Below are 14661 nucleotides of genomic sequence, written 5' to 3'. Positions count from 1 at the left end.
TTTATGAAAGTGAATGGTAGACGAGGCACCACCGCAGATGTATATCCGTTGTACCCCACCAAAATAATGTGTCGCCGTCACGTCAGTGTCACCAGAATGCCGCTAGGTTTTGGCCATAATAAAATAAATACATGTATAAATAGGCCTCCAGAATGGCATCAACGTTTTCAAAATACCAACTCTCCAACATTATTGATAGGTATGAAAATGCAGTGTTTATGGTCCAACGATATCAAACGACGATTGACCACATTGTGCCTCGACAATCTTTATTCCTTCCATTGGTTACAAAAATGCACGGATTACCTATATTTTTGTAACTCATCTGGATGACAAGAAAGCCTCACCTCTAATCATCACTTAGAGCATGAAAGATAGTTTGAACATTTTTCCAGAGTTTATGTCCTTGAAACTGAAAAAGCTTGGTGTATACTAGCAGCTATAGGAAAGTGAATTGACTTAGTACTGCTACGTCTTTTGCAAGGTCGCCAAAGGTTTGCTAATCTGGGATTAAGCCAATACTCATCAAGCTAAAAACACGAAGAACTTCCTTCCAGAGAGAAAAATTGATCAAATAATGATACCTGCAGGAACGACTGCAGCAAAAAATAAATCATTCAAGGATAACTTAAGCATGAAAATTAATAAATAATTTAAAAATAGAACGGAAAGGAATAAGCGTGGAATCTTTGTGAAACCTGGGCTACAAATATTCGTGAAGTGGGTGAAAAATTCGTGGGATAAAATCACTGCCAATGTATTACGAGCAGGCTTATTGGACAATAAGTACCCATTTAATTAAAGAGCGTTCTACTGCCTGTGATAAGAGTTTCCGATCAATGATTCTACTGAAAATAGAGTTCAGAAAACGACTGTAGATTTCTATGCTGTAATAAATTTAGATTGATATATATATATATAAATAAATTTCGTTTATTGTACATACAAAATAGAAAAATATTTTGAAAAAAAGTCTTATTTTTATGGAAAACGGTACTGAAAACAGCTGACATTAAAAAGGGGCAATGGTTCGATTGAGCTTAAAACATAATTTAAGTCAATAAGAATGATCCTTTTGAATACCTAATTCTGTTTCGAGTGTTTCGTAATTTATATATTATATTAGCGATGTTTTTATATGCGCATGCATAAATTTTGACGTTTATGAAATTTGCACGATGGCAACACTAGAGCGCTAGCAATTCACAGAGTCATCGAGCCAGCCGTTGTTCCGTCTCTTTCTTTTTGGTCCGAAACGAGCGAGACGGTAGACGCGAGCGCCGCCATACTGGATTTGCGGAAGGCGTATTAGTAGGCGCTGGTCGTTCGGCTGCGTTGTTCGTCTTCTCTTATTAGCCGGCTCTTCCATCGGCCAACCATGATCTCCAACAAGGCACTGCTGCTGCTGGCGGTGGCGACTTTCCTAACGCTCGCGCACGGTATGACAGATTTCCGCCATTATGCTAGATTTTTCCCGACTAGACGTAATGCGCATCAGAAATTCGATCCTCGTACAATCGCTTCGCGACGGTATCGCGTGTCGATCGAGTATCCTTTTGACCTTTGCGGTTGTTTTTGTATCATTTTTCATGATTATCGCCGCCATGACAGGACTCCGCGATAGGAGAAGAAAAAGAAGAAGAGGAGGAGGTAGTAACTTTAAGGCCGTTGCATACGCTGCGATTTGTTTGCGAAGCTGAAATGTCACTCGAGGCGATAACGCAACAATACCAGCGAGTCACGGCCATATTATATTCGATCACTGGGCGTATTGAACTTTGATGGATCAACAAAGACATGTTTATGTAAGATTAACAGGGCTCCAATTTAATTGAAACAGATCCTATTACAACAATTTATTGTTACATCGTTTAGCATTATCTCGTATATATTATCGTTATGAGTTACTGCGCATTCAAATAGAATATTATGATTCATTTTCACATGTCCAACCTATGTTTCATTTGCTTTTCTTTTATATTATTTCTATTGTTCAATTTTATTATTATTATTATATTTTTAAAAATGGGTGCATTTAAATAAATACTTTGTTCCATAAAACGAATTGTTTGTGTGTTTATATTTATATATATAAGGTAAATTTTCTGTTTCTTTGAAAAAGGATACATTGCAGTTCAATAGTAATGCACAAACAATTCAATCTAAATTGTCCTCTTTATTCTTATTATGTACATTCATTATATACCAAAAAATAAGATAATATTGGTTTTTTGTTGAAATATCTTTTGCAATGATTTCGCAATACTTTCCTGTTATCGGGAGTCAAATTTATTCTAAGAAAATATTTACTTATTTTATTTATTTATATACAATTATAAATGACATTTTTAAATAGCTTTGTTGCAGAGTGCTCATTGTTCTGAACAACGTATTTATACGATTTATAATTTAAACAGGTACGAACAGTGAACACCCCATGAATAACTCATTGCAACAAATCTACTTAAAAATGTCATTTATAATTGTATATAAATAGATAAAATGCATGAACAAATAAGTAAATATTTTCTTATAATATATTTTACCCCCGATAACAGGAAAGTACTGATTTCGCTTAACAACGTTCACACGGAAGACTATTAGTTAAACAGTACTCATTAATTTTTCACAACCCTTTCACCGTGCTTGATATTTTGCGTACTATTTCGAAATTTGTTAAGATGTGGGCAACTTCATGCCATATTTTAAAAAATTATCTGGTTCAATAAATTCAAGTGTAGCAGTGAAAGGGTTAAATATGCATTAGCTCTCAAACTGTACAAATGATTCGACACTATATCTATATTGAACAGCTCTTTCCGTGTAATTATAACATCCCAGCTTAGTGAAACACTATTCTCGATTTTTAGTGGTACTTAATGGAATCGATAGTTTGATCCTTTGCGATGGCTCGTATGCATTATAGCGCTTTGTCACTGTGTAAATTGCCATGAAAAATTTCATTTATCATCTATTGAATACGCATCATTTCAAATACCATATAATATAACAAACGTCTGAAAGTCGACAATATGATTTGATATATTTAGTTTTCATACAATGTCTACTTCTGTATCGCCTTCCTCTGATTTTTTCGCCTAAAGTTGTATCGCCAGTGAAGAGTTATTTGAAAAACTCATTTTCATTGCTTTTATGTAACAATTTTTTATCGCTCAATTGATGTGGCACCCAAAATCGAGATACTCGACCATCTCGAAACAGCGGTGGTAGTAATATTTCGCCATCTGATTGATCTTGCATGTAGTAAAATAAGGTGACTAGATTTTGAAAATATCAAAGAACATTAAAAATAAAAATGGAAAAACTATAGGTGGGGGGACCTAGCAATTTAAATTGCAATATTAAACCAGTAAGAGATGCGGAACTAAGTATGAGAAAACGGGGTAGATTTATGTTATACCCCAATTGAAATCAGTAACTTACATTTTTTTAAATGATCAATTATTCTAATCGATATTCCTCTGAACATTTGCCACGTGCTAATTTTTCGTCTAATGTTTAAGTACTGAATAAGAAAAACAATAAATGCATAAGTTATTACGTTTGATCCAGCTAGTTGTCGTATTAGATATTATCGACATGATGTACTGGAAACTTCCGTCCTGACTTTATATTTTCAACTTATTGCTGAAAACTTCATAACTTTTTTATTTGTGATAAACTAATCTCCATTTCCTCAGCACTTGCCAATATAATTGAATAATCTCGATCGATATAATTTTTTACGAGTATATCCATAATCACTATCGGCAGGCTTTTGTGTACCTGAATTATGGTTTGAGTCCATATCGTTCCGCAGTCTTCTCAATGGCAGTGATGTAATTGACGCTGACCTTGATAAAGCGTTCTACAACAAGCTGACTAATGAACTTAGTCGATATATCCCATATATTAAGTTGATGCATAAGTAATAAGAGCTAACAATTATTTATTGATGATAACATCTGCTTTAATTTATGTCTGTGTATAGAGGATTTCTTTATATATATTCTTCAGTTCCACCTAAGATTTTGGCTCTTGACATTTATTTTAAATCTGACAAAAGATACATATCAACTTTAAGTTCCTGAAAGCTGACCGCCGTCAAAATACCAGACATTCAATTGAAAACGGGTATCATTCAATCAACGGTCGTAAATCACCTGCGCCGTATTGAAACGGTTTGCAAGTGCGGTGTCTGGAAGCTGCATTATTTATAGCCTGCAATTTAGCAGTACATATACAAATTAATTCAATGTTTATCTAGAAACTATTAATATTCAGAATTGATTAATTTTTATTGTATATTGCTGCTTAACTTTGAATTAAGTGCGGGGCTGAGCTGAGCAAAGGAATGAGGGGCCGTCAGTTGTCACTGATGAACTTATTCAAAAAATTTAGGAAAAAAATTGATTGATATGAAAAATCTAAATGTGTTTAAAATAAATATTTTTGTCTTTATTGAAAAATAAATATTTACACTTCAAATATAATATTCAATGTATGTAATTTGTGTGATATGAAACAGCTTCTTTATTTTTATTTTTGTTCAATATTATTTACTAATAATTTTGTACTCATTTTCAATTTTAAAATCATTCCGTAAACTTAAATATATTTATAATTTCTATTTTTAAGGGACTTCATGAACATAGATGTAATTGTTAATTGTTAAAATTATGCTTAATGAGAAATATAAATTATTTTAAAATAATACGGATAATTGTTGAACTTTAGTATTATTGATCAGGAGATATAAATATATTATTTTTGTTATAAAAAATATTTTATTTTTATTTACCACTACAAACGATTATCAGATTTAAAAGTTATTATGCATGTATTGTGAAAAACTTTTCTCTTATTTTTTTTAAGAATGTCCTTTGCTAAATTATTGCATGTTTTATTTTTTGTTTATTTTTATTTTTAAAGGCATACCGAGTAAATCTAAATCAGAAATGAAACATCCACCACCATCACCGATAACTACCACTCCTGCTCCAAATAATACCACAACTGTTGAACCTAAAACTACAGTTCCTCCAGCCCCTAACACTACAGTTCCTCCCGCCCCTGACACTACAGTTCCTCCAGCCCCTGACACTACAGTTTCTCCTACCCCTAAAACTACTACTGCTACTCCAGCTACGACTACGACGACGGTGGCTCCGCCGGTTGTACCTTTACCTCCACCGACGACAGGCAAATGGGCTTTCTACGACAGTAAGAATAACACGTGCGTAATCATCCAGATGGCAGTACAACTCAACATCACCTATCCTGCTCAAAGTATTTATATTTTTAAATAATTTTTGAATACTCATAAATAATGTTGGCTTATAAATAAATAACGCGTTTCAGATAAATCTATGAAATATGCGACGTTTAATTTGCCGAAAAATGAGACGATTGTCACAAACGGATCTTGCGGCGAAACCGAACAGTTTATAACCTTGTCTTGGCCTGCACCTATCTCCGGCAACAACAGTGTTACGTTTTGGTTCAGCAAGAACGCAACGTCGGCGATATTCGTCGTTGATAATGTAGAGTTTAATATTATAGAAGATTCTGTAAACTTCCCTGGAAGCAGTGGTAATTTTTTAATGCAATTGAATTTTTTCTTTAAGCTTGTCTTTATTTTTACTATATTGAACTACTTTTCAGAACCGAACATCACTAAGAAGCTGACCCACGATTGCAATGTCACGGTTTCGTTGCAGAAGAGTTACCTTTGCTCCAAGAAGCAAGTCATCGTCTTAGATCCTGTCGGCAAAAACAATTCGACTGTCTCGTTTGCAGAATTACAAATCCAAGCATTCCATAGTGAAAAGGGCGATAAATTTGATAGTGGTAAATTCTCACGTCGTAAATATATTTAAATTGCTAATTGTGTATTCATTCTAATTGTATAACTTTCAGCTGAAGTTTGCGACATGGCCGACGTCTCAGATGTTGTACCTATCGCTGTCGGGTGCGCTCTCGGCGGTCTGGTTTTAATCGTTCTTATCACCTACTTGATCGGTCGCCATCGCCAACGCGGATATCTCTCGATGTAAACAGTTCCAGTGTAAAGGTACGAGAGCGATTAGTTTTGCCAGTTAGTAAAATCATTTGGACAATTATACGTAAATACACACATAATTATGATGCGTCATCTAAAAAAATGTATACAAAAAACTATATTTATGAATATATTTTCATAATGTTACGAGAACAGATGAAACTTTTAGTGAATTCTAGAGTCTGGATTTTTTTTTTATTATTAATAAATTATATATAATCAATGAAAATATTTTCAGTTCTTCCTATAAATTAAATATATTTTTATTTGTGATAATATGATTGGTAACGTGATATAAATTTACCTCTTGTGTTATGTTATTTTGGTGTTTTATTTTTCTGTAAAAACTTTTCAAGTTTTTAACAACCAAAAATTGTATTTGATTTTGTCATATAATTATTTTGTATTTGTGTTTTTCTGTAATTGATTTTTATACGATATAAATACTGGTGCCAGAATATTTTAATAATTGAATAATTGTCAACGTTTTAATAAATTAGACAATGTAATTTGTATATAATAATATCTATATATTGGAAGATAAATCCTTCATTACAATAAGATTTATTTCGGAGATATTTTGTGCAATTAAGAATAAATAAAAAGCCTTTTTATATAAATAAATATATATCGTTATTTCTAAAAATATAAAGTCAGCTGCTGCTTCTTTGTTTTAAAATTTGCTTTTCTTCGTATTACAACAGTTGTAAAAAAAAGAATATTACGAAATATTTTGGCCCAAGTGTATCTGTTTGGAGGTGTTTGTGAACAATACACGAATGAAAAGACTTGATATGTGATTCAAAATGTTGTAATTAGAAATTTTACAAAAATAAATAAAAGAAACAAAGAAGTCTTTATTTCATCCTTTATATTTTACACAATAACAATAAAAAAATATTTTAAATCACTAAATCGTAACAAAACATGCTGTAAAAAATATAAAGAACTATCTTATATGACGGATTGAAATCAATGCATCTATTAGCAGAACAGACCACCTCCAGTAAGCATATGAATCAATACATCAGATAAGCATTTGATAGTTTGAATCGAGCAAATATGTAAGACTGATAAGCATTATTGGAATTCAAAGCAGTGAGAAATGAAAGTTGTACTTAACACCTAATGCGCCGCACTTTTGCGAAAAAACATGTACAGTCGACATATTTGTGCGCGGTCGAAAAAAGTGCCAAATAATCGCAATTTTCAAATTGTACTAAAACTACGCTACTGATAATTATAAAAATTAGTGTGGGCACTCAGCAAATACAAAATCAATGAGAACTTATCGGTCGTAAATATCCAATTTACGCAAAATCTTTGTCGGCTTTTGCAAAATGCCGTAAGGCATAAAATGATACTTCAGTATACGTGCACCACATGTGTGACTATCTAGAATTTGCCGGCATCGATTCTAGGTGAGAATTCGTTATGGTGTGACATTTATATAAACCGATTTAGGATAATATATAAGGATATTCGAAAACATTTTTTTTAACAAAATTTCGAACCATTAATTATTTAATTTTGTATGGAAAGAACTATAATAACGATAAAAATATTCAAAGATGTCAGTAGAGTGTGTTAAAGATCAAGTTTCATAAAAGCGTGTTACCGTGGGTCTGGGTGTATGTTTCGCAACTGTCGAATTGAGTTTCATGGACATTTTAGAGCAGCATATATTTCACAAGCACCTTTCAGTTTGCTAGTATAAATATATATCTACTGGTGAAAACGTATTTGGACTTCACTAGTGAAAATATAACTTCTAATATATAAATTAAGATCATCGTGACCTGACAGGTTAACCTAATGCGTCGTGATGGCCAAAAGCATAAAAAAAATATTTTTTAAAAATACATAGAAATGTCTACATATGTACATATATACGTATACATACATACAAATACATATACCCGCACACACATACACACACAAACATATAACTAAAATCATGATAACATGATAAAAGGACAGACGCAAATCACTTCAACAGTTGTGCATTGTCCCATCAAACAGCCAAATCCTCATATGTGCACGAGAAAAAGTCAATATCTTGATGCACAGTATTGAGCAGATGGACGGCCTTTGCCAGAGAAGAGTTGGCAAGTGTTTCAGTACTAGACTTCACAAGTAAGAACAATGGACGTGACCGAGTACTATAACCACTTTCTGGAGCCCACATTTGGAGCTGCTCGAGCACCGAAGGGTTGTCTACTCTGTCTTTGAGCAGTTTCCAAAAGTGTTAAATTATATAAACACTTCTGCGAGTTGACAACGAAACGTATCCCAGAGCTCCCAAAATGAAAGCACTGGGAAACAGGAACAGATAGTACCTGTATTTCTTCAAGAATAAATATCAAAGGTATTTACGCTGTACTTTTTCTAGCATCAATTCATTACATTGACTCATTACGCCTGGAATTCATATAATAGAGTCAGTTTTTAGTATGCTGCGGAATAGAGCATCATAAAGAGTGTGTAAATTTAATGATTTATTGCTGTTTCTATGTTATTAATGAACAATAGAAACAGCAATGAACCCAAGTTGGATACTTGAAGTACTCCAGTAGAGGTCTTACATCGTTCTGAAAATGAGTTTTCATACTTGATGAACTGATTGGTCAAGTAATTTGAGAATAGGTTTATGAGACCATCAGAAAACCCGAAATTAAGACAACTTCTTCTTGCGCAAAGGTATCCCCACTCCGCGCGTTACTTGCGGCTGCGGCGTCATTGTACGGCGCCGCTTAGTTCGGGTGCAAGGCTCAGCGGGACTTCACTTATGCTGCGTCCCGGACGGTCGTCTCAGGATCGCCATAACTTCGTCAAACGTTTTTTCAAAATCTGTATATATATAACGTTCACTTTCAAATAATTTTCAGGTGCTGAAAGCAAACCTGTAATTATCAATGTCAGACTTGTCACTCTTTTCATAAATCGGTGGGACCTTAGAGCATTTCCACATCTCTGGAAATTGGGAGGATCTTAAAATTAAATTAAATATAAACTGAAGAGGGTTCAAAATACCAGACTTGCATCCTTTCAGAATGTAGTCAGGGATAAAATCTGGTCCTGAAGATAATTTTATTTCTTCAGCTTGCTAAATCTGTATTCCATATCAAGCAAACTAAATGTTTCGTTTTTCACCATGAACGCTGTATCTCATCGTAATTAGAAGTAAAATCCGAATGTGACCGCTTCATGGTAATACGGTTTGAAAATAATTAGCAAACCCGTCGGCAATTTCTTCCAACTCATCGATGACAGCAAGGAGTAGCCGTTCCGTTTTGAGTTAATGAAATCGAAATATTAAAAAAGCGACCACTGACTGGCCAACTTTTGCCCCCATCGGAAAAGCTGAAATTACGTCCCTGGTTTTATGCTGCATTTTTTGAATGCGTATATCTGTTATTGCGTATACACAGGCCTGCTGAGGAGGGGGGGAAAGGTGACAAATTCCTGAGGCCCGTTCTCCTTAAAGGGCTCGACTCTAAAAAATCTTAGCAAAAATATATTTATAAAAAAGTAAAAATCGACTTCATATAATATAACGAATCCGAACTAAAGTTGTCGTCTTCATTGATGAAAGATGAAAATACATTTTTAATGCGATTTTTCAGTGAATATAAGCTTGAATTTACATATATGTATATAATATTTTCAAAATATGAAAATTTTATTTAATATTAAAAATTTAAGTCATGACTTATCAGTGAGGAAATGATAAATAATAATAAATAAAAGACAGTTTAATAAATATGGCAATTATATTTATCTCAAATATACAACATTGATCTCACATCAACCGCACAAAACTCGAAGACGTCACAATCTACGTCTCATCTGTGTAGACCTCTGACTTGAAATATTTAAAAATAGGCACGAGTCAAATGTCAGAGGTGAGCACTCGATGTTTCCGATTCTATAAAATATTCTATGTTTTAGACAGCTACATACATACATACATGCAAAAATTAAAATATTTTATTTATACACAGTATAAACGTTGTACACTTCAACAATCATTTGTCACAAGTAATATGAAAGATTAGTACGTTTTAAATAGTAGTGCATGAAATAATGTGATTCTCTTTGCAATCTCCATATAGACTTAAGTACAATGTGACGAATGAAGTGTCTACTCTTCATTATAATAAATTACGCATACATTATAAACATCATATCTTTATATAGTACAATAATAATATAGAAAAACTTTGTCATTACGTAAACAATGATGTTCTCAGAATCGTCACTAAATTTACATATTTACGTTTGTAAAATGAACACATGTGCCGCATCTAATCAATGCTTCATTTAAATATTCTTTATGGTGAATGTTGCTATTTTGTACTAAGATGAATTTCACCACTCAGTTGCATTTAGACTAGAATTAAATAAATAAATAAGGCTCGTTTTATAATTTTTGCTATTACGGCGCGACGTACACCGTTTATTAAATGGGACACGAGCTGAGCAGCACGTGGTGAAGATAATCCATGTCTGTCCAGTCTGTTTGATGTCCTTCGATGGCTACGTTTCTGATGCATCCTTTGAAGTTGTCTTTGTTTGTCAAAGTTCCAGTCGGTGCAATGTCTATAAAAATCAAACATTAATCGTACTATTCCAAGACATAATACATATGAACGAATGTTATATCCTAACCTGACAGTCCGCCGATGTAAAGTGGCGTGAAAACGCTGGGTTCGTTGATGCTCGGTTGTAAAATCTGTCCGTGAAACGGAACCATTCCTACGTCGGTCACTTCTGGTTCTTGATCCACTCGAATCATGAGCTCGTTCGCCGAGAACAACGCTGATACGTTATGCCAGTTGTTATCGCACAAGCCAAATTTTGTAGGCAAACTCGTCGTTACCTTGAATCGTCTTCCCGCTGACGTTAAAACAGCCATAACAACCTGAACATAATATAAAATCAGAACGTTTTCTAGCTTTACTGAACGTTAGCTACTAATAAAAAAGCATTGTGGTAAAGGAAAGAATGATAACTGAACTCCTTCCATTAGGACCAAATTAAGGGTTCTGTTTCATGATTGCTACTGACGTGTTATAAAGAATGCCAATTACTGATGAATTATCAAAGTGAAACACGGTTTTTAGAAGGAATATTTCATTTCTCTCGAACGTAAGTTTGATGTGTAGTGAAATGTGAAAATCTTTTTACTGTTAACTTTTACACAAGTAATAAAAAATTTCATTGGCTTTAATAAAGATTTGGGGAACGACCCGACATGGCATTTTCCGATGCTGAAAGCTAAACGCTTGCAAACCATTGACACATGGAATCTACGTTACGGTCTGTAGAGATGGTCAAAAATTGTTCAGATGCTTTTGAACACTTTCAAGTCATCGGCATACAACAAAAAGTAAGTTTCTAATGGCCATGTCGATGTTAATATACTTATATCTATCTTATACAAATGTTCAGTAAACTATTAAACGTTTACACAAACTCCTTTTTTTTAATATTTATTATAATTTATTAATTCATTTACTAACCTTCGCATTGTGTAATTCCAAAGATACAGCCGGAGTATTAACGTTAGAGTGAGATGCACTCAACAAAACTCCGTTCATTTCTACAGTTCTAAACTCTAATCTGAGCTCAAATTGTGGACTTATGATGAACTCCTTTTTATACATTGCATATGCATCCCCTTGGAAGTATGATCCCATTTCCACGGCCGGAAAACATTGCCCCACGTTATTATGAAGAGACGGTTTTTTAACAAGATCTTCTAACTTTCCATTTACAGTTAATCGTCTGATGCATCCAAGGAAACCTTCAATCTTTGCGACCTAAAAATATAAATTAATCAAAAAGCAATTCTTAAAGATATATTTAATATGTTTAATCCACTAACTCTTTTTGGTATTGTTATTGATTTTTCAGGAATGCCTCCTATATAGAGCGTATTACTCAATACCATTTTCCTCGGGATGTTCAAAGATACAGAGGAACCAGAATACGTTACAGTTATCCTTCTATCTTCAGATTTGATTAAGACATGATGCCATTTTCCATTGTTAACGTTAATCGGTATAAGTTTCTCTTCAACCTTTTTTCCTTTGAATAATAAAGTGATTTTGCCATCACGTAGAAATAATGATACTAAATGTCTCTGCTTTCTTTTGGCACTCTGTGATCCAAAAAAATATGGTTATTGATACAATTATAGATATTAAATAAAGTTGTATACGTACCGGTGCTACGAATAAGAGTCCATTGGGATAAAACGTTCTAAAATCGAGCTCCAAAGCGAAGTTCTTCCTCCATATATTGCTTCCAAGAAGCTGGACTTGGGTGTAACTATTTTTCAAGTCTCCAAATTTAACAGCGCTTGGTTCTAAGCTATAGCTATATACCTATAAAAGTTTGTATTATTACAACATATTATATAAAAAATTGTATTATTACATTCATTAAAATTACCTTTCGACAACCACGAGATGATCTGCTCAATTCGCTGTCTGATTCTTGAGTGTTAAGAAGATTAGCACCGATTTCCAACTCTTCTCCCATCGGTGGACCCAAACGTCCGACATACGCGTGGTTCATGTCAACAACTCCATCCAATGGAATTACTCTGGAAAGGTCAGTTCAAAAAAATGAGCGCTTTATAGCTTAAAATTGTATTTATATAATATACTTTTTTTTAAATATGGGAATAGAATAATCTAGCATATTTTCACAGATTATTCTACTGCTAATTTTTCCATTGAATTTTCTATTGGATTGTAATTAAAAAGAATGCAGCAAATGCCATTTAAATAGAGTAATATTTGTGAAAGTTAATGAAATCATTTTTTCCATTCTAAAGATGATGTCAGTTGCGGCATGTTTATTTTACACTATTGACAAAATAATGGATGAAGCTACTGGTTACAAAGTTGAGTTTTGAAACTCCCCGAATCTATGCACTTAGTTATAGTGTGCTAATATTTATATGAAAATAAAAAATCTTACTTATCATCTAACACAATATCTTTAATTGCGCCTCTAAGTGGAATAGTTGACGCTATGTACTGATTCGTCATATCAGTTTCATTCAGATTGTTCGGAACTCCTCCTAAGAATAGACCTCTGCTCACATTTCCTTCCACAGTTGAGGAATGAATCACTACAGCCCCGGGTGGTAGTGTTCCGGATGCTTTAAGATTATCATCTATGTGTAACTCAATCTTCCGACTAGATTTAACTATACTGACGGCGTGAAATAAGCCATCGTTTAATTCAGTCGTATTGGAGACTAACTTCAAGTCGCCTTTACCGGCGTTCATCAACACGTGTATTTTTCCTTCGACAAGAGAGATTGAAAAATATTCTTCATTTCCAATCGGCCCGCCTAGCAGTACAAATTCTGATTCAGTCGTGTAAGTGCTATCGTAAGATCCATCTCCGTTGTTGAATAGACTGTAGTGAGGTGGCGCTGATAGCATTAAGAAAGCATTTGATTGTAAAGTTCTAAACATGAATCCTAAATGCGCTTTTTTGTGCAGCGTATGAGAGCCCAACTCCAAGAATCCATCTCCATAAAATCCTACGGATGTTAGCGGCTGAAATATAAAATAAGTTTAAAAATAATTTTATAATAAACAAATATATTTAAGTATAAAATATATACTTTATCTGAACAAGAGCTTTCAACCCCATAGTAAACTTTGGTATCCATTGGATTGTAGCCTTCTTGATCGATTGCCACTTCGCCTAAACAGCCAAGGAAAGGAGGAGGTAGGGTTTGTATGATGGACGATGATCTGTATATCGGTGGGATTCCTCCTATTAAATATTCACTGTCGGTCAAATCTGGTAGAGACGTTGAGTGAATAACGGGTGGATTTGGTAGACCAAGTTGTTCATTTCCGTCCACTTTTAAGCTACCTATAATGTTATAAAAAATACATAAAATTTAGTATTATGCGTACTTATCTTTATGAGGTGTGAAAATATATAAATGAGGTAAAAATGAACAAGAATTTCATACAAGCGTTATCAATCGCTTCAACAAGAACAAACGAGACAACGAATATTCATACCTGTATGTATCGCTTCTCTCTAACAATACATCTAGACAATACATTCACAAGATTATTGCAGTACGAATTTTAGATGTATCAGTTAATAGAAAACTGTCTTTGGATTCGGTACTCTTACAATATTTCATGGTGATTTTTTGAAAATTGAAAATGAACTATCAATCTTCTTCTTCTACATTATAAGAAAGTAATAGTCTTGATGGAACGAAACCAAAGAAAACTGCCTAAAGTTTTTAATTACATTTTTTAAATAATATATCATATGTGTAAAATTGTTATCGACTTCTGCATACACTCTTCGAAGTATGCCGATACGCAGCAGTTTCCCGATAATAACCGTTATTGCAGCGCAGATAGAAACAAAAACAACACGTATGACTTTATTCATATGACTCGGCTCTAGCACGCGTGAATGTATGTGTGTAAAAATTGGAAGGCATGGCGTTCACTGGTGTATTCGTTTCTTAGAAAACCGAAATAGGTTTACGCTTCTAGAAAGCGACATTTGCTCGATGGGCATTGTTCAAGGTCGTATAC

General features: G+C 33.7%; 2 protein-coding genes across 8 annotated transcripts in view; one reads left to right on the top strand and one right to left on the bottom strand.

The window, feature by feature from the left end:
* Positions 1 to 1310: 1310 nt before the first annotated feature.
* On the top strand, positions 1311 to 6911 carry Lamp1 (lysosome-associated membrane glycoprotein 1). The gene is made up of 5 exons (XM_088196257.1): positions 1311 to 1439; positions 4933 to 5289; positions 5362 to 5592; positions 5665 to 5850; positions 5920 to 6911. The coding sequence occupies exons 1-5, from the start codon at positions 1379 to 1381 to the stop codon at positions 6054 to 6056; spliced, it is 972 nt and encodes a 323-aa protein (XP_088052383.1). The 5' UTR covers positions 1311 to 1378; the 3' UTR covers positions 6057 to 6911.
* A 2904-nt stretch (positions 6912 to 9815) lies between these two features.
* The window catches only part of wb (wing blister), a 216169-nt gene continuing 211323 nt past the window's right edge, over positions 9816 to 14661 (bottom strand). For 6 of the 7 annotated variants that reach the window (XM_088196249.1, XM_088196248.1, XM_088196255.1 and 3 more), the window contains 8 exons: positions 13713 to 13969; positions 13055 to 13644; positions 12521 to 12674; positions 12292 to 12453; positions 11952 to 12227; positions 11587 to 11886; positions 10733 to 10985; positions 9816 to 10663 (listed from right to left, as the gene is read on the bottom strand). In XM_088196249.1, the coding sequence (XP_088052375.1) occupies positions 10524 to 10663; positions 10733 to 10985; positions 11587 to 11886; positions 11952 to 12227; positions 12292 to 12453; positions 12521 to 12674; positions 13055 to 13644; positions 13713 to 13969 (2132 nt within the window). In that variant the 3' untranslated portion in view covers positions 9816 to 10523. The remainder of the gene's footprint in view (positions 10664 to 10732; positions 10986 to 11586; positions 11887 to 11951; positions 12228 to 12291; positions 12454 to 12520; positions 12675 to 13054; positions 13645 to 13712; positions 13970 to 14661) is intronic. The other variant, XM_088196250.1, reaches the window with a different exon arrangement.

Source organism: Plectrocnemia conspersa, unplaced genomic scaffold (assembly GCF_051122295.1).
Source record: "Plectrocnemia conspersa isolate PC_06_02 unplaced genomic scaffold, ASM5112229v1 ptg000010l, whole genome shotgun sequence".
Taxonomy (NCBI): Eukaryota; Metazoa; Arthropoda; class Insecta; order Trichoptera; family Polycentropodidae; genus Plectrocnemia; species Plectrocnemia conspersa.
This window is presented reverse-complemented; position numbering and strand designations above follow the sequence as displayed.

Bases quoted from the DNA above. Each gene is read 5' to 3' on its own strand.
- Lamp1 (XM_088196257.1), top strand. From the start codon at position 1,379: ATGATCTCCAACAAGGCACTGCTGCTGCTGGCGGTGGCGACTTTCCTA. The intron at 5,593-5,664 runs GTAATTTTTTAA...ACTACTTTTCAG, and splicing joins AAACTTCCCTGGAAGCAGTG to AACCGAACATCACTAAGAAG. The intron at 5,851-5,919 runs GTAAATTCTCAC...TATAACTTTCAG, and splicing joins GGGCGATAAATTTGATAGTG to CTGAAGTTTGCGACATGGCC.